The following is a 27,984-nucleotide window of genomic DNA, read 5'->3' on the forward strand; positions in this document are numbered from 1 at the left end:
TTAAAGGCCTGTTTTTCTAATTCTGTTGTGAGTCTGCGACTTAGTTATACTGGTTGTGGTTTTCAATCATGTGTACACAGAAATAAGATAAACTAGGGTGACCATATTTTGATTTCCAAAAAAGAGGACACTTGGCCCAGTCATGAAGAACTTTAACAATAATGTTTGTGTGGCGCCCTGAGTATTTTGAGCATTAAGAACAAGTCTCAGATGTGTTCCTTATGTGTTCGTGCCCACCCCCCATCATCATTTTTTTGCTATTTGTTGTGACAATAGTTTGCATCATAACACAGAGCGAAAAGCTCATTTGCTCCCACCTGATGTGATGTGAGGGCGGTATTTAGTTTCGCCAGTAGGTGGCAGTGGCGGCTCAGCCAAACGGGTAACTGGCAAAATAATCCTTCACAAAAGTAACGCAGGCCAGTTATTACAATGGAAGCCGCCAGTAACACTGAATTGTTTTGCTGTGTTTCAGGTGAGAGCAATATACGAGAACTACATACATTTATGTAAAGTTGATGCTTATTTAACATGTTTGGAGTGTAATTCTTGTTTATATGGTGTTTAATGTGAGCGAATAAGGGAGTTGTTTCACGTTATCTGTGGGTAATCCTAGTAACATTTGTGCGCTAGCTAAGTCATGTTAGCCTCCTGCATTAATCTCTGTAACCGTGTTGTTCCATCAGTAAGGTGAAAGGAAACTGTTAGCGGGTTTCAGTTAAAGTTATAGGAAATAGACCAGCCAGTACATGTTATGTTGTCTATTGTGTACTGGTCATTTTCTCTGTGTGTTAAGGGCTGATTAATACGTGGCCATTATACGTAATGCCACAAAAGTAACGCAGGCCAGTTATCACAATGGAAGCCGCCAGTAACACTGAATTGTTTTGCTGTGTTTCAGCGCAATAAATCTTCATGTGCACCTGAATGAACCCTGTCGTCCTTCAGTGTGTAACATTTGCTTAAAGAAAATTTTAACCTATTTAAACGATGCCTTCCCTGTGCGGTTAATGAACGGTGAAACAAAAATGTCACATCGTCTTTTACACGTCAACAAGGGCAAAAAAATAACTTAAAGACCTCTGGAATTAAATAATGGTACAGAAATAAGGCCTCATCTGTATGAGAAAAATGACCAGTACCGGGACAGTACGAGGGAAATTTCTTTTGCAGTTCATCTGAAAAGCTGCAGCTGCACTTTGGCATCTTTTAAACATCACCAGGTGCGCTGCTGCATGCTGTGTGTCCCGTCTGTGAGCGCAGAACAACAACTCACAAAGCAGCAGCTCGGGGATGACGTCACACTTAGTGCTGTCATTCACCCACTTTAAAAAAAACCAAACCTGATGCTTATTTGCTTCTTTGCTTTCCAGCCACAGACCCATCTCAAAATTGCCTTTTGTTGCCAAGATTTTAGAAAAGGTTGTGGCCAAGCAACTCACGGTTGTTCTAGATGAACATAACATTCTTGATAAATTTCAATCTGCCTTTCGTAAGGCCCCTTGCTTGGTAGCAGAAGTATGGCGGCCCACACGAAGCGTCCATCCTCTCCTCTGGTGTTGCCCACCTGTCCCTGGTCTGCCCCCTGCTGGTCCCCAGGTACAGTGTCGGGCGAGATGGGTCCCTTCAGCTCTTGCTTGGAGCATGCCGGGTGTGGGAATTAGCCCTTCCTGAGGTGCCATCTAGTAGAGTGGACCTCAAGGTTGATGCTATCACGCAACCTCAGTGCCCACTGTCTTAGGTGCCGCTGCTGCCTGGTTGCAGGCCGTGTGTGCCCTGCCTCTTGGCGTTTATGATCCCCTGCGCGCATTTGGATGCTGCCGTGCATGGCGGAAGTAGTTGCCTTTGGCCCCTCCCCCGTTGCCTCCCCCCGGTCCCTGGTTGCCCCTTTGGACCTTCCCTGGGCAGGGCGGCGTGCCCTACAGGGGTGTGAGGGTTACTTATGCTCTGCTGGTGGCCATTTTGTCGCTCCCGCTATAGGGCTGCAGGCGGGCTGGGCACAGGGGGTCCGCTCCAATCCTCACATAGCCTGAGAGGCTATGTGAGGATGGTGGCTGCAGCGTTCACTCCCATGGCCCCGCCTCTGTGAGGCCCGGGCTGGTGGGGGTTGATTATCATGAGGTGGATGTTGAAGAAGCTTCCATCCTCTCTGGCTACCACTGGAGTGGGACCCGGACGAGTGAACCCATGTCTGGGTCGCCTGATTGCGGGCCCCTCCCACAGCGTTCCCTCCCGTGGGCTTGCCTTCTTGAGGCCTGGGTTGGTGGAGGTTTGATTGTCAGGAGGTTGATGCTTATGATGCTTGGCTCGGCTTGCGGTTGACAGTTCTCCGGCCTGCGGCGCTGGCTCACTGCCTGGCACGTTGTCTACATGCTGCGGGTGCCCGTGGCCAGAGGGGCCCGCCCAGTGAGCTGCTACTCCCGGCGTGTCACGTCCCTGGCTGCACTGCTGCTCCGGGCTGTCTCCCCCTGGTGTGTTGCCCGCATTCGCCTGCTTACGCGCCAGTTGGGCCTCGCTGCGGCGAGTGTGCGTTCTCCAGTGGCGTGTCTAGAAAATTTTTGTTGGGGGGGCCAGGTAGGGGCACAGATTTGGAGAAGGGTGGCAGATTTAATTGGCAGATAATGTTTAAAAAAAAAATTCTACCAACCCTTAACCATAATTCAATAATCCTATAAACCTAATAACCAAATGCACTTTTAACTCTTATTAGAATGAGATTTTAACCACTACGGTGCAAAGTTTTTAGATACTGCGTTGATAAAGTACAAGAGATACAATCAGTGCTTTGTCAGTGTTTACTCAGCATTCAAGGACATCAATATTTGCATAGTATTTTTACTGACATGTAGTGCACATATGTTTTGGGCAAAAACATTTTTGAAAATTAAAATACGAACATTTGTAACAAACAATTGGCAAATTAGCCAGTTCCAATGCAAAACTTTATCTGCCTGTTAAAAAAAGAAGATAATCTTCTCACAAACTGGTGTTTGATTTTGAAACAGGAAAAAAGTGGAGAAACAAATGAAAAGACTAACATTTGAATAAAACCTGAAAGCAAGTAAATACTTTCTATGCTGCCTTATGGTAAACTTTGGTAATATTGATAAAGAACAACACTGGCTGATGATGAAATACAGTCAGCTGGCATGGTGACACTGCCAGTATTAACCTGCAGGGCTGGACTGGGACAAAAAAATTGGGCATTTTTACTACAGACCGACCCACCAGGTATTAAAGCCATAAAGACTTTGAATGAAAACAAATGCTGTTGTGACAGTGATGTACAGTCTTGTTGGTATATGTATGATTTCTATACATTTTACGTCAGATAAAAACTTTGGTTGTAAGATTTAGATAATTATTTAATAAAAACTAGGTATTTTAAATGAGAATAAGAAAGAAAAGTATGTCTTTGTGCCCCCCTCTCCCTGTTAATGCCCTACCTGGCCCCCTGGCAAAACTTTGCTAGACCCGCCCCTGCACAGTTACCAGCTGTCAGCTACCTAAAAAAGGATCCTGGTGTTATTTATCTCTCAGAAACAGTTCATAACTTCCCTTCAACTCATTCATGTCACCTAAAAGGTAAACCTGTTTCTCCATCACCTGTTCAGCTCTGATGGTTCAGTAAGGACATCTCCTGGTTTCATCTTCATGTTTCCCTCTCACCACATATCCAAACCCACATCATGACCAGCAGCTTTACAGCTGTGGCTCCAGCAAACATCAGCTGATACTAGAAATTAATATTAAATAAATTCTAACAGCTGATCAAGCTTAAACGTGCTGCTGTTGTTTAGCGCGACATCTGCTGGTTTCCTCTTTCTGGCACAAAGTGGGCGATAAATAAACAAGAGAGAAAAGCCGATCAGCTGATCATTGATCAGTTTCATGATTGAAGTAGCAACAGGAGAGGGAGGGGGAGAGAATGAGAGGAGAGGCAGCTGTGCAGCAAAGACAGAATAAATCCAGCTTTGTGTCTTTTTTCCATTCTAGCTAAAGTCCGGGACAAACTGCGTCTCTTCTCAGCTCAATACGAAACGCGTAATATTTTCTCTGAATGAGGGACCATTCCATTTTTTTAAGGAGCCGTTGGCAACTCTACTAACTAACCTTATGAATAAAATAAAGTTCACTATCAGTAACATCATAGCACCCACCCAGCTGTATAAAAACTCCGTCAAACTGGCTAGAACGCAGTATGAGTTATTGCAACTGACAGTAAAAAGTCAGCAACATGAAAATAAACTCCACCTAAACTTGGTTTATATCTGACCCAGATAGACTGCAGGTCATAACTTCTTACCTGAAGTTCAGTTCACCTGACACTCGGACTGGCGGCTGCTTCGGGTCTCTCCTCCTGCCTCCCCTTCCCTCGTCCACCTGTTGCCTCTGTGGAAGCCCCGTCATAGCCACCACCAAACAACGGAGTTATTTCTACACATCGACCTGCATCTGGCCAATCCACCACCTCTCATTGTTCATGCCGTTACAAAAAAAATAAAAAATAAGTCACTGGGGATATGCCCGGTATGCCCGATGGCCAGTCCAGCGATGTTAACCTGCAACCAAATCTGCAGCTCCATACAGCAATGTTACGACTTAGATTATATCTTATAACTCATAACTCTTATGTTAGCTGCCCTCAGTAGCATACTGTCTGAAATATTCCACGGCTGCAATAATTCTTTAAGTGTTATTTTTTCCTTGGTATTCTAATTTCACCGAAGTTTACTAAACTCAACAAACTTAATATTACTTACCGGGACATTTATTCTGTCATTTTCTTTCACCGAAAAATTGTTTCCTGCAGTGCGTCTTTCGCGCTTGGCTCTCCTACCTTTGCTAACGTGATGCACATAGCGCAGAAGCGATGCTGCATTCACTTACACTCGGATATCTGAGCGTCACCGTGAAAACATAATCGGACATTTGATATTTGATTGAATTTTATTGTTTTGCCTTTGGGGTGGCACCTGGGGTGGCCAGTCTGGTTTGGGGGGTGGCCTGTGCCCCCCCAGGCCACCCCGCTGGACACGCCATTGGCGTTCTCCAGCCTTTTTTAGCTGGGTTCTCTCTGGCATATCAGCTGCTGCGGCTCCTGTCTGTGTTCCCTCAGACACAGCGAGCCGGGCCTCGCTGTGTCTGATAAGCGAGTGTGTTGTACTGCTTGGCCCTGGGGCGACCTGCGGGTCGCGTCCCTGGCTTGGAGCTCCTCTCCAGCGGCTACACTACAGCCGCTTGCTGTGTTCCCCTGGCATGTTGCCCGCATTCGCCGGCTTACACGCCAGTCTGGCCTCGCTGTGTCTGATACGTCAGCCAGCGAATGTGTGTTTTCCAGCCTCCTTGGCCAGTCTCTGTCTGGCATATAGGCTGCTGCAACTGCAGGCTGTGTTCTCCTGGCGTGTTGCCGCATTTGCCGGCTTGCCCGCCGGTCGGTCCTCGCTGTGTCTGATGCCTCAGCAAGTGAGTGAGTGTCCCCCAGCCTGCGATGCTGGCTCCCTGTTGGTGCTTGGCCTGTGTGTCATGGACTTAGACGGCCAGCACGGGGATGCCCAGTAGCTGGGACTATGTGTCTGACCTCGAGTGTCTCATTGCGAGTTCACTCTTGAGGCTCCTCTGTCTACAGACAAGCACGTGGTGACGGTGCTGGGGGTGGACCTTCGGGTCATCGCCTTGCTCAGCCCTCCACTTACGCAGGCTAGGCTGCCAGCCCCCCGTCTGTGAACAGCTCGGGGTGGCTCCGGCTTTGGGGATGGACCGGTCACATCCCAAGCTTCACCTGCAGTTGCTGGCTGTGTTCCCCTGGGAACACAGTTCTCCTAGGACAGTTGGTCACCCTAAGATAAATCACCAAAGCAGAGATAAAAACCAACCAATGGGAAAGTTTATGGATATACAGGAATGACCGTCATCAGTAGCATACAACGAACAGTGATGTACACAATTTTCACAGCCAATAATCTCATCTCAATTCAACAGGATAATCTGAAATTACAAAGTTACACACGATGGCAAAACTGAACACGAAGGCTCACAACACATGTGCATGCACACAGGGACACTGTGAAGATCAGCTGAAAATATATTAGCAGCAGTAGTGCCGCACCTTTTTTTATTTACATGTTAAAGCTTCTTCTAGATAAACGTCAGAAGAAACAGAAGAAAATATTTATAGATGCAGGAAAACCAGACATGCAAAGGGTTGATGTGACAGAAGAGGAGGTGCAGACAGGGTGGAGCCAAATCATCCACCATGACAACTTACCAGCTCTGGGAATAATAAACACTCTTATGTTACAGTAACCCCTAAAGGAACATCTCAAAGAAAAAGAAGAAATGTGCTACTTGCTGCCACACGTCAAACATATTTTTTACGTCTTACTTTACTTTTAAAATCTAAAAACCTTTTTTTTGTTCATCTGAAGCTAAAAGTAGAACATACTTATATTTGCTATAAAAGTTACATTTTGTTTTTATCAGATTGCTTCAGTTTGTTTTGAGGTGATTCACTGGAGTGTGTATCAGGTACACCTGGGACGTCATTGCACCTGTGAACAAGCAAGACTCACAAAAGCCTCACTCTTCACCAAACACAGGCTTCAGTAGAACCTCATTAACCAAAGATGCAGGCAGTGAGCTTTACTGGTGTTGAATGCAAATATTTTCCCTATAATCACTTTGCATGAGACAAGCTGAAAGATCAGTTGCACGTTCAGTCGGATAAGGAACACGAAGCAGACAAGTATGGAAAAGGTTTTTCTGTTTATCGTAGCTGCATCAGGCGAGTATTTTAATGTGTTTTTATCATTTCCACTTTTCTTTAATGCAACATCAGCACTGTGAAACCTTTAGGAACTATTATGTTAGCTGTACAATACTTTTCTCTTTCATTGCTGTGCTGAAAACAGAATCATAGTTTGCACCAAATTGTTAAAATTCTAAGTTATTTTACTGCACATAAAAGTAGATATTATTACATTAAAATATAATGACAAAGTTAAGATGGATTTCTTTTGTTTTAAGCATAAATGTAAAATCAGTATTCACATCTATATCTGCAGGGCTGTGTTCAGGCTCCTCATATGTTAAGCGTCAGTACCATTTTGTTTATGACTGGAAGAACTGGACTGATGCTCTGAGTTACTGCAGGGAGAGATACACAGACCTGGCCACCATAGAAAACATGGAGGATGTGAGGATCCTGCAGAGCATGGCAGACTCAAGTAAAATGAACTACGCAGAATACAAAAATGTGAGTACACTTTTTCTCTTCCTCTTTTTCTTTTTGCCTGTCCTGTTTGGTTCTTTAGCAATCAGAATTATTGTCTGAAGGCCAAGAGAGATGCTCAACGGATTTACTTTACCAAATGGATCATCACAGCCTTGCTGTATTGGTCCATTTGATTGACCTTTGTTATTATTTTATTTTATTAATTTTTTAAGTTATTAGAAATGGGAAAGACATGACTGAGGGATAGGAAAGGGAGAAAGAAAGAAAGAGAGAGAGACAGAAAGAAAGAAAAAAGGGAGAGGAAGAGGGACAGTGAGAGAGAGAGGAAGCTTTAAAAAAAGAAGAAAGAAATCACCTGGGTTACCTGTTGAGAGAAAGAGAAAGCAAGCAAAAAGACAGCAACACAATACACACAACATCACTGCAATAAACTAAATAAATGTAAGTAACAGTAAATACTAAATACTGAATGTTATTGTGCAGCACGCAGGACCAACAGTGCACAACGTGCTTTGAGGTAGCAACCAAGAAAGGTGTCGTTTTTGATCACGTGTGTGTACACCTGTATGGATCAACACGTTTGTATTCAAAAGGTTCGTCCATGTAACGATCTGCTTGAGGGTGTGAGGAGCATGAAGCAGGCATGCAGGAGATCCAGGCCCCAGAGTGCGAGAGCCAAAGAAGGACCAACAAAAGGGGCTCCTCAGCTTTTCTTTTTTGTTTTAACGGTATAAACAATGAAATGTGGTGGATTGGCCAGATGCTGGCAGATGTGTAAAAATAACTCAGTTGTTTGGTGGAGGCTATGGCGGAGCTTCCACGGAGGCCAGCAGGTGGATGAGGGAAAGGGGAGGCAGGAGGAGGAGAGACCCGAGGCGGATCAACTGGTCCCGTAACAGACTTGACCCCCTGCTGGGCTTGGGAGAGCCCGATTGTCCTGCGGAGCCGTTTGCTGCCGGATACTCGATGGTCGGTTGCATCGTGTCTGGCGACACTCTCGATGGAGGACATTGAACGACATCTACCAATTTGGAACCACGATAACAGAGTTCTGGCTGATTGGACCTGGCTTATCGAAGAACAAGAAGCAGCTACAGCTGTTCAAAATCCCATAAGGCTGTTCGACATGATAGACAATTGGCAGGGCTGTGAGTACTCAGACTGTGTTTTGAACACAATATGGATAAGATCTTGGAGAAGCTCATGGCTCTGCAATATGGATAACACATAATTGAGAATTAGACCAACTGTAAAAATTGGATGCAGCTGTTCGCACTGGCACCTGCCAAGGTTGAAGCTGAGTGAAACAACAAAATTCTCCATGATAAAAGGATTGTTGTCAGAACCCTTTGTCCCTCCTTCAAGGCCATCGATGGCCGTGTTGATCTTCCACAGACCTACACTCACCCCCCACCCCCTCCGAACGCCTTCGAAGCTCATGTCTTCTGTGTTGTGAGATGTGATGATTCATGTGCTGAGGTGTTTTTTCTGTTCTCAAACTGATCTCCCTGTTGGAGCTCAGTCTGGGGGGAGTTATTTTTTCTCCTCGTCTTTCCTCATGTTGTGCATTTTCCATTGTTATACCTCTCTGACCTGTCTTCCCCATGTGATGTTTGTGTAATGTATGTATGGTCGGAGGGTAAGATGGCGCTGGCAAGGCTGGCAGCCTTAACCCAATCAATCATTCAATGTTGCCACCACCCCTCCGACTTGGGCACCATGTGAAGTGGAGAGGCCCAGGCACTGTTCGAGTGCTGCGCAATGCCCAGGCGCTCCATGGCCTCAAACTCCTCCTGGGTGATGGACAGGGTAGCAGCTACGCGCGCACGCAAACACCGGGGGACCAACCGTGGCGATGTAATCCTCAACCCTGTATTTTGCTGCTGCGCTGGAGAAATTAGGAGTTGACAGCAACAGAAACTCTTACAGCAAACGCTGAAATATGTCCCCGAAGGCCACCAAACTGGCCCCAATAAGGGAGTGGGCGGCCCGGGTTAGACAGGGTAGTGAAAAGAACAGCATCAATCAAACGTCTGTGAGCAACGTTGACTAACAGTCCGTGGGCACAAAAAAAATCGGTGCCGAGCTGGCAGCAACAAAAAAGTTCCACTGGAATTTCCGGCCGTGGAAACTAACAGTCACTAACCTTGCCCCATAAGTTGCAATACTAGAACCGTTAGCCGTAATCAGCTGCAGTCCGTGGCTTGCCGCTAAACTGTCCGCAGCAGTGGGTGGGATGGGGCTCTTCTGGGAGCCAGAGTCAACCAGCATGAGTCTTCAATGAAGAGCATCGTCAGCGACCGTGGCCGCTCCTGCACGGCAGCCCCGTTTCACTGAGCCAGAAAAAGAGCAGGGCGGCAGGCAGCGATGTGCTCTGGCGCCAAAACCGCCATACCAAGCATGTTGCTGAATTTTGCAAAGGATGGATGGAGGGAAGGGAAGCTGGCAAGGCGTTGGTAGAAGGTTTGCGGCTGCTTTAGTAAATAAGGCGTTTGGTGTGTTTCTTGGATTGCCGGAGAAAAAGCGATGGACGCAGAGCTTGAGTAGTTGTTCATCTGATGCGCTGACAGACGAGAGGACGACTGTAGCGAATGGAAATGTGAGTAAAATTATGTTACTCCTGTGAGAAAGCTGTGTTTAAAGGTATCCGCTGAGAATGGACCCTGTTTGCACGTAAACGACAATGAACAGCTAGCAGAACTGGAGGAACCTATATAGATGACAGCCGGAAGGAGCGTGTTTGGAGGCGTGGTCCTGCTCCTGAAAGTCCGATACATAATCTCCAATAAAACTTTATTGACCCCGAAGGAAATTGGGTTAAGGCTGCCGACCTTATGCCAGCACCGTCCGTGGTTTGTATCATATCTATCTGATACACTCCAGTTTGTACATGTAAATGGAGAGTCCTCTTCACACACTGAGGTTAGTTATGGAGTTCCACAGGGTTCAGTGCTAGGACCAATTCTGTTTACATTATACATGCTTCCCTTAGGCAGCATCATTAGAAGACATAGCATACATTTACACTGCTATGCAGATGACACCCAGCTCTATCTGTCCATGAAGCCAGATAACACACACCAATGAGTTAAACTGCAGGAATGTCTTATAAAGACATAAAGACCTGGATGACCGCTAACTTTCTGCTTCTTAATTCAGATCAAACTGAGGTTATTGTACTCGGCCCTGAAAATCTAAGAAATATTGTATCTAAGCAGATTCTTATTCTGGATGGCATTACCTTGGCCTCCAGTAACGCTGTGAGGAACCTTGGAGTCATTTTTGACCAGGACATGTCCTTCAACGCACCTATTAAACAAATATGTAAGACTGCGTTCTTCCATTTGCGCAACATCTCTAAAATTAGAAATATCCTGTCTCAGAGTGACGCTGAAAAACTAGTTCATGCATTTATTACTTCCAGGCTGGACGACTGTAATTCATTATTATCAGGAAGTCCTAAAAACTCCCTGAAAAGCCTTCAGCTAATCCAAAATGCTGCAGCAAGAGTCCTGAGAGGGACTAGAAAGAGAGCAGATTTCTCCTGTTTTGGCTTCCCTTCATTGGCTTCCTGTTAAATCCAGAATTGAATTCAAAATCCTGCTCCTCACATACAAAGTCTTAAATAATCAGGCCCATCTTATCTTAATGACCTTGTAGTACCATATCACCCTATTAGAGCACTTCGCTCTCGTTCTGCAGGCCTACTTGTTGTTCCTAGAGTATTTAAAAGTAGAATGGGAGGGAGAGCCTTCAGTTTTCAGGCCCCTCTTCTGTGGAACCAGCTTCCAGTTTGGATTCGGGAGACAGACACTATCTCTACTTTTAAGATTAGGCTTCAAACTTCCTTTTTGCTAAAGCATATAGTTAGGGCTGGACCAGGTGACCCTGAATCCTCCCTTAGTTATGCTGCAATAGACGTAGGCTGCCGGGGGATTCCCATGATGCATTGAGTTTTTCCTTTCCAGTCACCTTTCTCACTCACTATGTGTTAACAGACCTCTCTGCATTGAATCATATCTGTTATTAATCTCTGTCTCTCTTCCACAGCATGTCTTTATCCTGTCTTCCTTCTCTCAGCCCAACCGGTCACAGCAGATGGCCCCGCCCCTCCCTGAGCCTGGTTCTGCTGGAGGTTTCTTCCTGTTAAAAGGGAGTTTTTCCTTCCCACTGTCGCCAAAGTGCTGCTCATAGGGGGTCATATGATTGTTGGGTTTTTCTCTGTATCTATTATTGTACGATTTACTGTACAATATAAAGCTCCTTGACACGACTGCTGTTGTGATTTGGCGCTATATAAATAAAATTGAATTGAATGGAGATGCTTGCCCCCCACCTGAATCATACGGCGGGTTAGCTGGACTCCTCAGAGATACCGTGACCCAATGCTGCTGTCTACATTGCCTTACTGTAACCCTACTCACCCACCCCTGTTGCTTGTCACGTGTTTTCATGGTGTTACGGTGTGAAGATTCATGTGCTTGTGTGCTGAGTAGTTTTTGTTTTCTGTTCTCCTAGTGATCCCCTGTCAGGAGCAGAGCAGAGTTCTATTTTTGCTCCTCCCCTTTTGTGTTGTACATTTCATTGTTTTTCTTTATGCTACCTATTCTGACCTGTCTCCTCAACGTGATGTTTGTTTAATATATGTATGGTTTCCCTGCAGGCAACTGCAAGTGACAAATAAAGATCACCATCATCAAATGCTGTTTGACCAAGATCCAAAGAAATAGCAACTGATGACCTGATAATCACCCAGTTTACATTGAAATCAAAATATATGACTCGAAAGTAAAAAAATACCATTTTAGTTTCAAGGCTTTTTATGAAACAATTGAGATCAATAGTTTATGTCACAACACATTTCAATTGTTCCTTGCAGCGAGCTTGGATTGGACTGTACGATGATATGAACAGCTGGAGATGGTCAATGTCAAACACAGATTTATACAAAAACGGGGTGGCTTTCAGAAATTGGGAGCCTGGACAACCAGACAATAGGATGAGCAAAGAACACTGTACTGGGTTAAAGTGGACTGGCTCATGGACTGATGAAAACTGTGACAATACATTTAAAGCACTCTGCTCTGACATCAGAGGTGAGGATGTTAATTCATACAGAACCCTAAAACAAAATTGTTTAAGTTCTACAAGTCTTTTCAATGTCTTTGGATTTTACATTTAAATATGTCTTGTTCTCCCTTCACTTTGGTTATTTTCCAGGACTGAACGTGACATTTGTCTTCATCAACAAATCCATGACATGGATGGAGGCCCAGCGCTACTGCAGAGCTAATTATACAGACCTGGCCAGTGTGAGAAACATGTCAGAGAACCAGAGAGTAACAGAAGTGCTACCTGCAGGGCAATCCGCCTGGATCGGCCTTTTCAGAGACTCCTGGAAGTGGATGGATGGAAGTAACTCCTCGTTTAGATACTGGAATACAAATGAACCCAATCATGTTGTCAAAAATGAATTTTGTGTCACAGCAAACTTTGGATCTACTGGACAATGGGAGGACTGGAACTGTGACCGGGAGACAGCATTTGTTTGCTACAGTGGTAAGTTCTGATTCATGTAGCTTTTAGTTTTTGAATTTAGATGCAATTTTTTCAAATGGAGACAAGGCTGCTACCATCATCTCTGATCCTCACAGACTGCACTGCAGGCTGCTGTTTAACTTTACAGACAACGTATGTTTTTATGACAAAGGTCAATACAGTCAGCTTAGCTTAATATAAGAAAGTAAAAACACAAGAGCTTTAGTACAGTGTTGTGAAACTGATGTTGCTTCATTTCTGAAATAACAAATCCCTTTTATTTACCCTGAGAACGTTCAGGGCAGCAACAACAAAGTGCTACTGTACTGTGCACATGCAGCATTACTTATTTACCTTTACAATTAAACCCGTACATTTGTTCATTATTTACAAAGAGCCGGCTTACAAGCAAGTGGTGAGACTGAGAATGGGGAAAAACGACAATCAGGATCTGAATGACCCTGCAGTGATGGAAGCCATGCTGGAACAGGTAATTATACAGCTCATGATTTCAGTGCAGGGGTAAAACTAGTTCTGGGGTAACGCGTTACTGTAATCTGATTACTTTTTTCAATTAACAAGTAAAGTAAGGGATTACTAATGCAAAAACGGTAATTAGATTACCGTTACTTTCCTGTAGGAACGCTGCGTTACTGCGTTACTAAAACTGTGATTTTTTTTGCGAGAATGTCTCATGACAGTGACGTAAGCGAGTGCGACGTTGGTGACAACAGCTGTGTGCAGATCAACAATGGATCATATATCAAGTGCAGGAGAGAGTATGAGCGTGCAGCGTTTAAAGCGTGGAAGTACTGACCTTACTTTGAGTTTGATTCCATAAAAAGTGACAAAAACATTAGTGTCCGCTGTGTGTGGGAAGAAAACTTCTTTTTACAGCGAAAAAAACCCCTAAACTTCCGAGCAAGCACCGAGTAGCTACGACGTAATGGGAAACACAGAGAAACTCGCGGATTCTTCCACACCTGCACCAGGGTAAACCTCCGCCTACCCAACTCCTGCTTTACAGGTGAAAATAGAGCAACAGGACCGCTGAGTCTTTGACTTTATTTATTTTCTGCTGTGTTTTACTTGCATCTATTTGAAAGACTGAGTGTAAACACAAAAAATATTTTATTTTATGAGCTGGAATGTGCAGAAAATAGGTTTAAATGTTAAACTAATTTATTCCAGTCAGAGAATGTTGCAGATAATTAAATGTTTGCTTGATGCATAAAGTTTAAAAAGATTAAAACTGATAAAACAAGTTTTAAAAAGAGACTTTTCCATTTGATGACATTTTGTATGATGGATTATGTAGAAAAAGTAGAATTGGGCTGAAAGATCTATCACTTTATCACCTCTTCAGGTTGTAAGTCGTGTTTTTAACAAGTAACTAAGTAACTAAGTAATTAATTACTTTTGGAAATAAGTCATCAGTAAAGTAACGGGATTACTTTTTCGGGAAAGTTATCAGTAATTAGTTACTGATTACTTTTTTCAAGTAACTTGACCAACACTGTTCATAAGTAATTATTTTGAAGCTGCCTCATTTTTTGGCCCCACTCACCTCTTTACTGCTGTCTGCCCCTCAGTTTGATCTTCACCTGATACTGAGAGCTTTTTGGGGGAGGTGTGAATAAACACTGACCAGCAGTTGGTTGCTTTTGTTCAATAAAGACAAATGTATTTGAGGAGAGTTTTGTGTTACGCCGCTGTGAGCCTTCACACATCAAACCGATTTGAGTTTGAACAGTGACACATGAAAGGCAATCCTCTCAATCCCAGCGGATGTTGCTGGGGATTTGTTTTTTTCACACCACACCAGAACGGATGTCTGCAAGTTTCGGTTGTGGTGCTTCTGGCTCGCCCTACAAAAGAGTGGCAAGAATAAAGGGAGCAAGTGTTGGGTAATTTGTTTCTATCAGCTCAGCAAACACACAACCTGTGAGTGTGCTGTTTGTCTCAGAGTGCGTTGCTAACTAAAGGTCCAGCTGCTGCATGTCACAGGGAGAGAAAAGAAGCAGCTAACTTCAGTCAGAGATGGAGAAAGATAAGAAAGACAGGAAGGGAGAGGAAACGAGCTTAACTTTAAAGGGAACGACTGCTCATTTAAAGCTTACATGTACGTTATTTAAAGGCTGCATGAAAATCCTCTGCAGGTTAGTGCAGACAAACAGGTTACTTTTCTGAACTGTGATGGACTTACAATAAAGAACTGTGTGTGAGTGGTGCACAGTCTCGTATAAAGACAGCAAATACTGTCGGTGTCGAGGATGGAAATCAGCCAGGGCAACATAAAACATCTGCTGACATCTGGTTAAAATCAGGTGTATAAATCTGCAAACAATATTATTACAGTAATGCACTAATAGAGCACAAGGTTCAGTCAGTTTGCACAAAAATAGCTTTTAGAAATGTTATTCAAAGAGTTACTTTTTACATTCATTACTTACCCAAAGTAATGAATGTAAAAAGTAACTCAAAGTAATGAATGATTACTTTGAGACTGTTTTATCGTTTTAATTTGTTATGGAATAATAAGGGAACAGACATCACCTGACTGAATAATTCATTACCTCTATTACCTCAAACTGTAGTCCTCTGAATACTGCCTGCCTTTATTTACCAATCAAGAAATGTATAAGCTGTCCACAAACACTGGAACAATGTACAGGGTTAAATCAGTTATAGATGTGTGATCCTGCATCCTTGCAAAGCAGAGCAGTAAGCATAACGAGCTTTTAGTGAAGAGTTTTGTCTAAATGATATTCAGAAAAGCACTTTTTGTGTGTTTCAGTTCAAACAGAAGCTGAAGAACAAGGGCGTAAAAGGAGACATCAGACTGAGCTGGAGGAAGCAGTCGGACGGGGAGGTCTTCCTCAGGGATGAAAAGCAAACCAAGAAGATCACGACCTGTAAAAATGAGTTTTAAATGTTGATCAGGGCTCATGTGTGGTTTGGTGTTGGGTTTTTTTCATAGAGCACATTATAGTAATAAACGTGTTGGTGTTCTTGTTTTACTGTTATTCTGCATTTAGGAGTTTGATTTGTTTGTGTGTTTCTGGATTCATCTTTATTCTGGTAGATTGTAGTAGTAAAGTTTATTTATTAGGACCTCACTGAGACTTAAGTTTTGTTTTCATGTTATGGTTATTGATGCGTTTAAGTTCCTGTGTTCTGGTTTATGTCTGTAAGTAGGAGTTCAAGGTTTCTTTCATGTATCTGTGGCTGTGCCTCTCGTGTCTGTGTAAATATCTCAGCACTTCGTTGTTCTCTACTCAGGCATCTTATCGAGGCCACGTCCACACTAATACATTTTCGTTTAAAAGCGCATCTTTTTCTCTCCGTTTTGGCCTTCTGTCCACACTGAGACGGCGTTTTCAGTGTGGATGAACAACTGTTCAGAAACGATTGAAAACGATAGAGTGGACGCCGAGCGTTTTCAGACGCCCATTTTCAAATGTATCCAGATTAGTGTAGACGTAGCCTAAGTGTCAGTATTCAGTCTGTGTTACTTCTCTGGTTTATTTCCTGTTTAAAATTGAAAGTTGATTTTTCTTTTCACGTTTCATGTTAGTTTTACTTCCTGCTGTTTGGTTAGTCTGACTGTATTCAAAGTCAGCTTTACTGTCAAAAAACATGTGAACTGCAATATTGAGATAAAAATAAAACAAAAGTCTGTCATCTTGTTGTAAAGCCCTTTTTGTTTTGGATTTACTTTATCAGTGGGATTAACACTTTCTTGAATTTTGTAAAAAAATATTGAAAGTTGAAGAAAATACTTCTGAGTGATCTGTCCACATCTTTCAAATACATCAAAATATGTAATAATCAGGTCTGTTTGGAAAACCCCAAAGCCCAAATTAGGGCAGCAAGCAGTCTGGCCTAACTTTACTCCCACTAACTTTACTCCCACTAACTTTACTCCCACTAACTTTGCTACCCTTGAGCCAGATACCGACAGGTGGTCACGGTGTGGATATTTGTTGACATTTGTTGTGCCACTGCAGGGGTGAATGTTCCAAAGAGTGGGTGAATGGGGATCTCAGGAGGAAATGGTAAAAAAAAAGGGTAAATGGTCTGTATTTGTATAGCGCCTTACTTGGTCCTAAGGATCCCAAAGCGCTTTTACACTATACACAATCATCCATCCGTTCACACACACTGGTGATGGCAGCTACATTGTAGCCACAGCCACCCTGGGGCGCACTGACAGAGGCGAGGCTGCCGGACACTGGCGCCACCGGGCCCTCTGACCACCACCAGTAGGCAACGGGTGAAGTGTCTCACCCAAGGACACAACGACCGAGACTGTTGGAGCCGGGGCTCGAGCCGGCAACCTTCTGATTACAAGACAAACTCCCAACTCTTGAGCCACGAAATAATACAGGGTGTTGGCCGCCCACTTGTTAGCTAAGCACTTCTCTACAGTGCTGTAGCGTGGCTCATCCGCTGATGTACTGGCTGATGTACAGTACTGGGGGGTCAGCACCACACACCCTAAGGCACCCTTTTTCACATGACAGTTGACCCAAAGCGTGAAGTTTTGTCCATTACGTGCTGAATTCCGTTTTTTTGGAGCTTGGCACTCCCAGCTTTATATTTGTAGGTCCAGAACCCCATGTGGCTTCCTGCCAAACAGGAAATTTAATAAACGCAGTGAAAAAAACAGGATCTATACATTGGTTCCAATCATGTTCATCATCATTAATCAGTGAAAGCCTTATTCAGATGCTCCACCAGACCATCAGTCTGTGGGTGATACACTTTAGCCCAAATAGACTTCATACCCAGTAATTCAAAACTGGCTGACATGAAGGATGTGCTCTGGTCCATCAGAATCTCTCTCAGGATTCTGATACAGGAATTATGTGTGCGGGCTGTTGTAGAAGCTCCTGTTGTCGTTTTTGAGTTTCACAAGTTTGCTGCTTTGTTTTCTGCTAAGCAGACCAGCATGTCTTTAAGTTTGAGCTGTTCCAGTGGCACCAAAAAAGGTGTTCAACACTTGGAATCATCCTAACATCATTTATCTGCAGAAATGCATATCCAAACTGAGAACGACTTTAAATATCAATCAACTGTCCGGTTACTTCTCAGTAATGGGAATACGACTAAAATGACTGTAGTTCCTAAACAGTTCGACACTTTTGTTAAACTCCTCGAATTAAAGCTGAGAGTCACTTCAATCACATCCTGATATTTTTATTTAAAATCCACTGCAGAGGACATTGTCCAAAGCTTGTGTAGAATGTGGCAGATCCACTCAGTTTAAACTGTGCGTGTGTGTTACAGATGGTGTGGGCAGACACACACAGAGTGGGCTGTGCCTTCCATCTCTGTGACACTATGGAGGGACTGGACTGGGACAGAGTCTCCTTCCTCGTCTGTAACTACTACCCAGCGTCAGTACCACGACTCCTTCCAGTGTTACTGCTGCACAATACTACAACAAGTGCTCCCTCTTGTGGACTGTAGTAATAATGACACTTTATGTTTGACTGAAGGCAGAGACGTCATTAAATGTGGCTTCTATTAAAAAAAATTATCTCACAATAATGTAGACAATACAGTATAATACACTTATACATCAATGGTGCTTCGTGTTAGTTCTGTTGGAAAATGACTCTAAGACTAAAACTAAACAGTTTATTCAATCATTCAGGAAATCCCCCAAAGTTGATTCTGTTCGTCTGATTTGGATTTGTGTGATATTTTGTGTACGTGTGTTCAGAGGGAACTATGAAGGAGTGCGGGCGTATGTTAAAGGCGATTTGTGCTCCAGATGCCCCGAAAACCTCCAGATGTGAAAACAATCTCTGTGGTAAGAGTACGACAGGCTGTCGTTACTCCTCCTGTTCTGTGTTCATCCACATCAGTACTTTAGTTTAGTTTAGTTTTGTTCAATGGCAAATGTAATTTAAGTTAACGCAGCATGAGGTTTCACAGGTGCTCGCTGACTTTTCACTACATTTATTGATAAAATGCAAAAGAAGAAAAACATTTATTTCTAGTCTTTTTCAACTGTGAAGGGTAAAAAGTGCAACATCGTTTTCAGCACAGCGAAAGGTGAACCACTGCGGTTAAAACATCCATAATAACTGTAAAAAATAAAGCTGGCTACTTTGCAGATTTCACCCATCGCAGGTTATTTTCAGAACGTAGCTCCCGTGATAAACGAGGGACCACCGTATGTAACAACCTTTACATACTGTTCAGTATATAAACGTTTATATGTAAGGGTAGTGACCAGTTTTGATGACAGCAACAATATTTTAAATGTAATTTTCAGTGACCCAAACAATACAAAAATGAAAGTTGATACTGTTGTACTTTTCTGACCTGCATCACTGAGGCTCAAATCGAGGAAAATGTGTTTTAGGGAGTCTTGAAACTTTCAACCTGTACGTGGCAGGCTGGTGTGTATTTTTAAGTGACAGTGGCCCCTGACGCTGGCATGAGAAATGTGTGTGTGTTTGATCCACGCCAGTCTTTCTATCTAACATTCTTGTTAGCATCGCCCTGGTTTCCTCAACACAAAGCCAATAAGATTTTTCCAGTTTATAAATCTCACATGCACGTGCAGTCAGAATAGGACTTTCAAGAAGCAATCACATCACCAGGTAAAGTTTTCTTTATGAATGCATGTGAATCCATCATATATTTGATTATTGCTCCCACATCTGCTGCATTGTGTTTCCAAAGAGAGGACCAGATGGAGAGCAGCAATGGACATGGGTTTGAGTGGGTGTGGTGGGCAGGCCTGTGGAGAAAGTAACAAAGATGTGAACTTAAAGATTGTGGATTAAAAGTTTAAAGAAGTGAAAGCAGGGACAGAAGGTGGAGTGGTGGTTATGAGAGACCAGACTTTCAAAGTGAGAGAGTGGTTGAAATATTCATCGCTAAATGCTCGTAGTGCTCTCAGCCTATTTCTGGTCCTGGTGCTCTGCAGAGCTGCACACAGACTCACCCTTCATGTGTGTGTGCTGCAGCATTTCTGTTCTTCTATTAAAATAAACTTGTCTGATTGTATTTCTGTTGTGTACGTCGCTCTTTTAACCCTCCCTCTATCAGACTCTTTCACTCTGTGCTGCTTTCTACTGTTTGCCTTTGTGTTTGGAAAAGAGAATATCTTTTTCACGGCTTTCTGATTCTGCCATAGGAGGAGATGTTACAGGCGCTCTAATGACTGCCTGTGTGAACTATTGAACAGGCCTGCAACCCACAGAGGGCTGTAGGGGATGTGACTGAAGTAAATCAAATGAAAAAGCTTCTCAAGAAAACTTCAGACACAAAACAACTGCAATAAGAAGGGAAAGAAAAACGGAATTGAATTGAAAGCCTTTCTAGTCAGTATACACAGTGTAACAAGATTAAAACCAGCTCTGTAAAAGTGCACAAATAATATAAATATGCAGTACAGGAGTGACACAGACTGACAGCCAGAGAATGATGGCACTACCACATATGTTACACTGGACTACAGTACTACAGCAAAATAAAACGAGGCTCATACTCATTTAGCTGCAAAGAAAATAACTGCATGTAGATGCAAAATGATTTTAAAAAGAACTCAAATATCAGCGCAAAAACCCTCTAAGTGGCTACAAAGAAACGTGACAGATGGAAAAGGTCTGGAGTGATTACACTATTACAACTATACAAACACAGGAGACTCGGAGTCACAATTATGAAAGAGTGCAAATATGTCTGAGACAGCAGACGCAAGCAGCAGAGGCAGAAGTCGGTCAGTGACGCACTAGAACAGCTGACTGTGAGTGCAGAACATCTGTAACACATTTATATTTATTTACAAATCTTTGAGGACATTTGTGTTTTGAAACTAGCTGCACAAGCCGACACATGCCTGTTCTTTAGTTTCAAAGCGACATCGGGTGCTAAAGTCTGACCTGCATCGACCATCAGCTGAGCGTCCTCCTCATCGCGCCACGATTGCTGCAGAAACAATAAACTACTGTGAGCTGAACTTGCAGTGCAATAAATATTAGCGTTTCTGTTTTTTGTACCATGCTGTTTGAATTAGTTTAACCTTATGTGTATTAGTAGGTTTCAGCTGAGGCGACGCTGTGACTTTTTTTGGGTGTCCATGGAGGCCTGTCCACAGCACTGGACACTGAAGAGGGAGACCGAAAAAAAATGACAGAGGAGACAAAAATGGCCGTCGCACCCATGAATGTTGAAGCTTTCCCTGTTCTCTGTTTGTACTTCTGTCTCCCACATTCAGCATCGTCACTGTGAAACACGGGAGCTTAATGGTGATGAGACTCAGTGTCAGCTGTGTCTGGCTGGAGGACGGGTGGGTAAGTTACCCAGCAGCAGGGGGCGGGGATACTGGTCCGTATATATTAGGGGACCAGAGGACACCCCAGCACTTTCCCCCTCTGCTGTTGCTCTGCTGTCTGTGCTTAAAGCTGTACACCCGGGGTTTTGCTTTGCTGGCTTTCTGCTTTGTAATTCTCTTGCTAAATGTCTGTATGTATTTTTCCTGCTGTTCATTTGATTCAGAGTATTAAACTCTGACCCAAGGATTCGACTCTTTTCCAGAGTCTTTTTGAGTGTCTTGATTTTAATCGGAGCTAAAAAAGTTGGGTCCCCACATCGTCAGCGGGAGAAGGTTATCATGATGGCTTCAAAATTTGCGACCGCAAGATCTTCCTTATTGAACTCACACATGAGCGTCATTATACTGATTTTGTAAATGAAGGTTAGTTATAAGGCTCAACAATGAACTGACTGCAGAGCGCCGTGCTCTGATTTTACACACTTGGAGAACCGTCCAGTTTTACATAAGCAGAATGCTAAATGTCTTTCAGGTTGAAGTAAAATAAGTCACTTTATGTTGCGTCCTGTCGTGACCCAGCTTGGGTCCTCCGGCCAAACAATGACGCTGCCGCTGCAGTGGACACAGTGAACCACTGCACTGTACTGCACAGGCCTCCAGTGACCACACCAACAACCTTCCTGCAGGCAGGAGGAGTGAGTTTGCATTAAAGAGAAAGACGTGCAGTCAGTGTAAAAGGATGGAGGGAGACACACAGAGGGAGCTATACAAGTAAAAGCAGGGGGAAAGTTAGAGAACAGGAGAGAAAGAAAGATCTTCACTGAAGCTAGAGTCCAGTGTGACGTGGCCTCTGGCCATCTCATTTCAGAAGGACAATCTGAAATCACATGTTAACACACCTGATGGGAAAACATCCACACACACAAATAGTGTGTGAAGATGCTAATGCTAACCACTGATGGGAAGTACTGGTGCCTGCACCTTCTTATTTACATAGTAAAAACTTTCTAAAGGCAAATACCTGGGGTGGGGTCTGGGGAGGAGGGCTGAAGAGTGGCAGGTACACCTTACAGGTTGTACAACTGAAAAAAAGAACATATTTTTGTTTTTAGGCAAATGCCAAGAAAAGAGGACGACCTCAGAGAAGATACATGAACGCAGGTGGACATGCAGAGACAGAAGGTGAACTATAGTGATCCTTAGAGCTAAGATATTTTCATCTTACTTCGCATGAAGATGAAAGATTTGAATCTATAACTTACCAAGAAATATCAAGAAACAAGGAAGAGACAAGGATGGAAAAGGTTTTTCTGTTCATCATAGTTGCAGCAGGCAAGAATTTTAATGTGTTTTTTATTTTTCATGTCATTTTCATATTCATTTTAAACACAGTATCAGGTAGCACTGTGTGACCTTGTGTTACTGTTATATTAACTGATCTAGAAACAGAAGGATAGTCATCGTTAGGAAGTCATTTTATGTTTATGACATTAATATTGGTGGTTTTACAGCTCTAATTAAATACACAACTAATACCACTACAATTCCACTGAAACCACACAGATAAGCTATATAATTATTTTTAAGTCCAAATGTAATCGATATTTACATATAACACAATAATATTCCATTTCTGCAGGGCTGTGTTCAGGCTCCTCATATGTTAAGCGTCAGTACCATTTTGTTTATGACTGGAAGAGCTGGACTGATGCTCTGAGTTACTGCAGGGAGAGATACACAGACCTGGCCACCATAGAAAACATGGAGGATGTGAAGATCCTGCAGAGCATGGCAGACTCAAGTAAAATGAACTACGCACAATACAAAAATGTGAGTACACTTTTATCCTCTTTTTAAATTAAATTGATATATGTAAGCCACAGGTGGGAGTTAATGTGTTTGTATGTATCAGTGGCATGGTAGGCATGGATGTCGTCACTTTTCTGCACTATAGTTAAAAAGAATCTGCTATATTACAAAAAATATGTTTTCTATTGCCTGAAAACGACTTTTCAGATCATTCCTTTGGGTAAAAAAGCAATAAAACACCATGAAAACACCTCAGTGCACATAAAAATGTATTATTGAAAAATTGTCTCAAAAATAAAATTATTTTGCAGATAAATGTTCACCTATCGTTGGATTAAGTTTTCTGATTTGTGTTCGTGCTTTTACTTGAACGTCCCAGTAGTCCATTATGTTTTTGGTCAAGTCATCATCTCTGTGCAGTGTTGGGACGGTTACTTTTAAAATGTACTCCACTACAGATTACAGAATACTGAAGGCTACTCTCCACACCAACACCAACTAAATGTTTAATCTTAATATAAATGAGTAACAGTAGGTGGACATTAGGTAAGGCTGCACTTTTTGCAGCGATCTCGTATAGAAAACTATTCCTCGCGTATATAAAACAGGTCCGCGGCTCTGAACCGTAGCAAAGGGACCTCTGGCTGATACGTCGGGTTCGTGTCGGCGTTGAAAGGCTGCTCCAACGGAGCTTATTGTTTCAGAGGTCTCCAAGAAGGCTGGGTACTCTGATCCATCATTCGGTGCATAAGTGCAGTTAGGAACCATTCGCTGACCTGAAGGCGCAGGGAAAAAACCCTCTTGTCCACTGGGAGAAACCCCTACATACAAGCTAGATACCCACCCCAGCTCGCCGCCTTTCACCAGGGGCAACTCCAGATTAAGTCCAGCACCTCTCCAGGAGACTGGTTCCAGAGCCCAAGACATGCGTTGAGGTGATCCCAACTATACTCAGCCGGTACCGTTCAACCTCATGCACTAACTCGGGCTCCTTCCCTTGTGTGTAATTTTGTGTTTAATCTGTACGTGGGTGTAAAACAAAACAGTTTTCAGTTTTTTGTACACAGGCCACTCCCCCCCAAAGCTCACCCTCAACACAGTCCACACACAGCCTAACTTTACCATTGCAGGGGGTCCATTGGGGATTGAGTCTGTCGACATAACACGCCACTGACCACGTAACTACAGGTGTGACTGGGTAATTACTGCACCAGGTGACCAGATCTCCCCTCGGTCCAGCTCAAACTGAATGATTCCAAAGAAAAATGAGAGCTCTCAGTTCAGGCTTCATTTCTAAGACAGGAATGTAGGTCATATCGTTTTAGTCAACACAATTTAATTATTGCTTGCAGCGAACCTGGATTGGGATGTATGGTGACATTAACGGCTGGAGGTGGTCGATGCCAGACACAGATTTCTACAAAAATAATGAGGCTACGTTCAGAAACTGGGAGCCTGGACAACCGGACAACTGGTTAGGGAACGAACACTGTGCTAAGTTACATGAGACTGGATTATGGAATAATGACAGATGTGGCAGTAAATTTAACGCCATTTGTTCTGATGTCACAGGTGAGGGTTTTAATTAATAAAATATTTTTTAAATGTAGAAGTCAGCAGCATTTTCATCTGCAACCGGAGCTGTTGTGTTTCGGGGATCTACATTGTTCTTCAGAACACTTCACTTTGGTCTGTTTTCAGGACTGAACGTGACATTTGTCTTCATCAACAATTTCATGACATGGACGGAGGCTCAGAGCTACTGCAGAGCCCATCACACAGACCTGGCCAGTGTGAGAAACATGTCTGAGAACCAGAGAGTAACAGAAGTGCTACCTGCAGGGCAATCCGCCTGGATCGGCCTTTTCAGAGACTCCTGGAAGTGGACAGATGGTAGTAACTCCACGTTTAGAAACTGGAACCCAGGTCAACCTGATTTAAGCACAGGGAGTAAGGTTTGTGCGGCAGGACTCTTTCCATCTGGAGCATGGGAGGACTGGAACTGTGATCGAAAAACAGCATTTATCTGCTACAGGGGTAAGCTGCACTTTGTTACTTTCCACCAGTGAACAGCAAAATTTCCAGCTTACCTCATTTCTCTAATTTAGGCCAACACAAATAAACTGAGTTGCTCAGCTTTTTGAACGAAAACCACCGGTAACTGACTTAAGCTGATAAAACTGAGTTCAGTCTACTTACTATTTTTATTTAAGCACAATATTAGATTTAACATCGAGGTAGTCTTCAGTTTTGAATTTAATTACATGTTTGTGGCGGGGCGTGGCCTGCGGTGCAGTGCAGAGGAGGCGGACGCACCTGCACAAGCCCGGGTAAAGGAGCAGGGTTGGAATTGTGACATTAAAAAAAAACAATAATTGCTAAAAGAAATTTAATTTGTAGTTCTAAATAAACTCTAAATGCATTTAGGACGTTTTTACTCACTTTATGTCTCTTGCACGATGTTATTTCTCTCTCCATCAACATAGGTTACAATTAGATTAGCATGACCAATTATGCAAATTGGGCGATGACGTCATTCAGCGACTTCTAGCGACTTTTAGGACAGCCAATAGCGATTTTCCTTACTGAGTTGGCAACACTGCGTGTACCTCAGAGCCTCACACGCACTCCAGACCGACGTTAAACACCATCCATAAAGAAGCAAAAGTAATGATACAACAGATTTGCTGCACTGTGAGATCAGGCTGTGAAACTGAGGTTGCTTTATTTCTTACCCCACACTTCTTTACCCTGGGGGGCTCCCACCAATCACAGTGTAGTGTCTGAGAATAATTTGGAATTAATTTAGATTTCTGTATAATATGCTGGTTTTATGCCTTAACCTTTAGTTACACTCAGTCCTTTTGACCAGAATTTTTCAAAGTAAGTTAAGTAACAATTTATAGTAACATGCACAATGTTTCAGTCCGTTAGGAAGATGCAGTAGAGGCAGTCCATCAAATCATCAAACTATTAAAACAGCAGTATTCAATACAGGCAGGGGAAAGTCACCCTGCCACTCCACACACCTGGTGAAAAAGCTGGGAAGAAGCTGCTTTGCATCTCCTGCTTTACAAGGTTTTGAATCCATGCAAATGCTCCCTTATCACGTACTCTCAAACACCGTGTGATGTGTATGAATCCTCTAAAGTGCTACTACTCATTTCAATATGTTCTTTTCAGATTGTCCACGTGTCTTTTTTAAATGTGCTACTGGAAACCACAGAAAGCTTCCATGTAAATTACTTTGTGAAACTTTAGCTGGGCATCCACTGTGTGGTTTTTGGTCCATTTTGAGCTTTTTGGGGATCGGCCCGAGTTTCGCCTTAATCGTGTGTCGTGCATCATGTTGTGTACGTGGGGTCACGATTAAGACCTCACGACCAGCTCCCGATCATCAGTCATTTAGTCATAGAAAATCAAACCTGTTTGATATCCTGTCGGCCGTTGTCTGCCAACATGACTGCAACAACCGTGAAAACAGCTGGATCATCATCATCATTGGCACTTGTGCTGTACAATACAAATACAAATATAGTAATAAAATAGCAAAAATCAGACATAGCAACAAAATCAATTTAAAAGTCACCCACAGAGTTAAAAGCCAGCGAATAAAAATAGTTTTTTAATCTGGACTTAAAACCTGGCACTGATGGAGCCTGTCTGGTATGGAGAGGGAAGCTATTCCAAAGCATTGGAGCAGCAACAGAGAACGCTCGGCCTCCTCCAAGTTGTAGCCGTGACTTTGGGACCGAAAGCAGCAGTTGCTCAGCTGACCGAAGCGAGCGAATGGGGACATGAGGCCTCAACAAATCAGACAAGCAAACAGGTGCCAGACCGTTTAGAGATTTAAAAATCAATAAAAGGACTTTAAAACGGATCCTTAATTCAATTGGAAGCCAATGTAGAGAGGCCAAAACCGGAGCCATGTGGTCGAATTTCCTTCTGCCAGTTAAAAATCGTGCTGCGGCATTTTGCACTAGTTGCAAGCGTGACAAAGTGTCCTGCCCAACCCCCATTGAAAGAGAAATGCAATGATCCAAACGTGAAGTAATAAAGGCGTGAATAACACTTTCCAAGTCACGCTTGAAAATAAAGGGCTTAACCTTCGATAAGCGTCTGAGGTGCTGTTTCACCACCTCGTTTACGTGACCGTCAAAGTGCAGAATCAACTTTTACTCTGAGATTTGTGATCGAACTCTTTAAATGGGAAGTCAAAGCAGCAAGATCAACATCTGGAGCGTCAGAAAAACGATGGCCGATTTCTTTCTTTGTCACTGACAGAAAGGAGAGTTTATCTGAAAGGAGGCTGCATGTGGCCCGCCATGTGCAATGAGTTTGACACCCTGAACTAAACTCAGGGCAGCAGGAAAAGCAGGTGACGTAAGCTGTCCATCCTTTGTTTTCTAACCCTGAGTGTCCCTCGTTCTTTAATCAGCGCCTACCTACAAGCAAGTGGTGAGATTGAGGCTGGAGAAAAACAGTCTGGATCTGAATGACGATGATGTGATGGATGCCATGCTGAAACAGGTAACTGGTCACCTCCAGCGTTATTGTGAAACAAACCTTAAGCTGCTTTAACTTTCATATACCTAATAACAACAAACTTATGCAGCAGCAAAAAAGAGTGAATAGCAAATATTAGTGAATAATTTTGTCTGTCATATTCTGCAAATCACATTTTTGTGTCCCAGCTCAAACAGACGCTGAAGGACCAGGGAGTCGCTGGAGATCTCGCACTGAGCTGGAGGAAGCAGCCAGAAGGAGAAGTCTTCCACAAGGATGAAGAAGGAAACAAGGAAACGAAACCATCTGTATAAGACAAGCTTTACCAATTTTGGTTATGAAACATTTCTTTCTGCTTTGTCCTTTTAAAAAAGATTATTCTTTAGTTCTCTAATTTGTGTAAACTCTACTTTCTTATTTAAAATGAAACGGTCACTGCTAAATAAAGAATAAGCAGGACTTTGAGCAACATGTTTTTGAGGTGTTGGTGAAAGAAGCCTGGACTGCTGTTTCTGTGAATATAAAAAAGAACATTAAGATTTTATATGAAATAATAATAATAATAAAACGAATACAGAACCTTGAACCTTGAAATCCC

The 27,984-nt window shown here is 43.1% G+C and overlaps 1 protein-coding gene across 1 annotated transcript; it reads left to right on the forward strand.

The window, feature by feature from the left end:
• Positions 1-27,840, forward strand: LOC113013723 (C-type mannose receptor 2-like). Its single transcript, XM_026154864.1, has 12 exons — positions 1-475; positions 7,065-7,255; positions 12,114-12,330; positions 12,455-12,793; positions 13,168-13,262; positions 15,570-15,697; positions 21,015-21,090; positions 22,770-22,901; positions 24,233-24,452; positions 24,582-24,917; positions 27,319-27,410; positions 27,575-27,840. Exons 1-12 carry the CDS (start codon positions 433-435, stop codon positions 27,698-27,700), a joined length of 1,995 nt encoding a protein of 664 aa, XP_026010649.1. The 5' UTR covers positions 1-432; the 3' UTR covers positions 27,701-27,840.
• Positions 27,841-27,984: the final 144 nt, after the last annotated feature.

Source organism: Astatotilapia calliptera, chromosome 20, assembly GCF_900246225.1.
Source record: "Astatotilapia calliptera chromosome 20, fAstCal1.2, whole genome shotgun sequence".
In the NCBI taxonomy this organism is placed as follows: domain Eukaryota; kingdom Metazoa; phylum Chordata; class Actinopteri; order Cichliformes; family Cichlidae; genus Astatotilapia; species Astatotilapia calliptera.

Coding starts and splice junctions, on each gene's coding strand:
- LOC113013723 (XM_026154864.1), top strand. CDS start 433: ATGGAAGCCGCCAGTAACACTGAATTGTTTTGCTGTGTTTCAG. Junction 12,331..12,454: donor ACTCTGCTCTGACATCAGAG/GTGAGGATGTTA, acceptor GTTATTTTCCAG/GACTGAACGTGACATTTGTC. Junction 12,794..13,167: donor AGCATTTGTTTGCTACAGTG/GTAAGTTCTGAT, acceptor TTATTTACAAAG/AGCCGGCTTACAAGCAAGTG.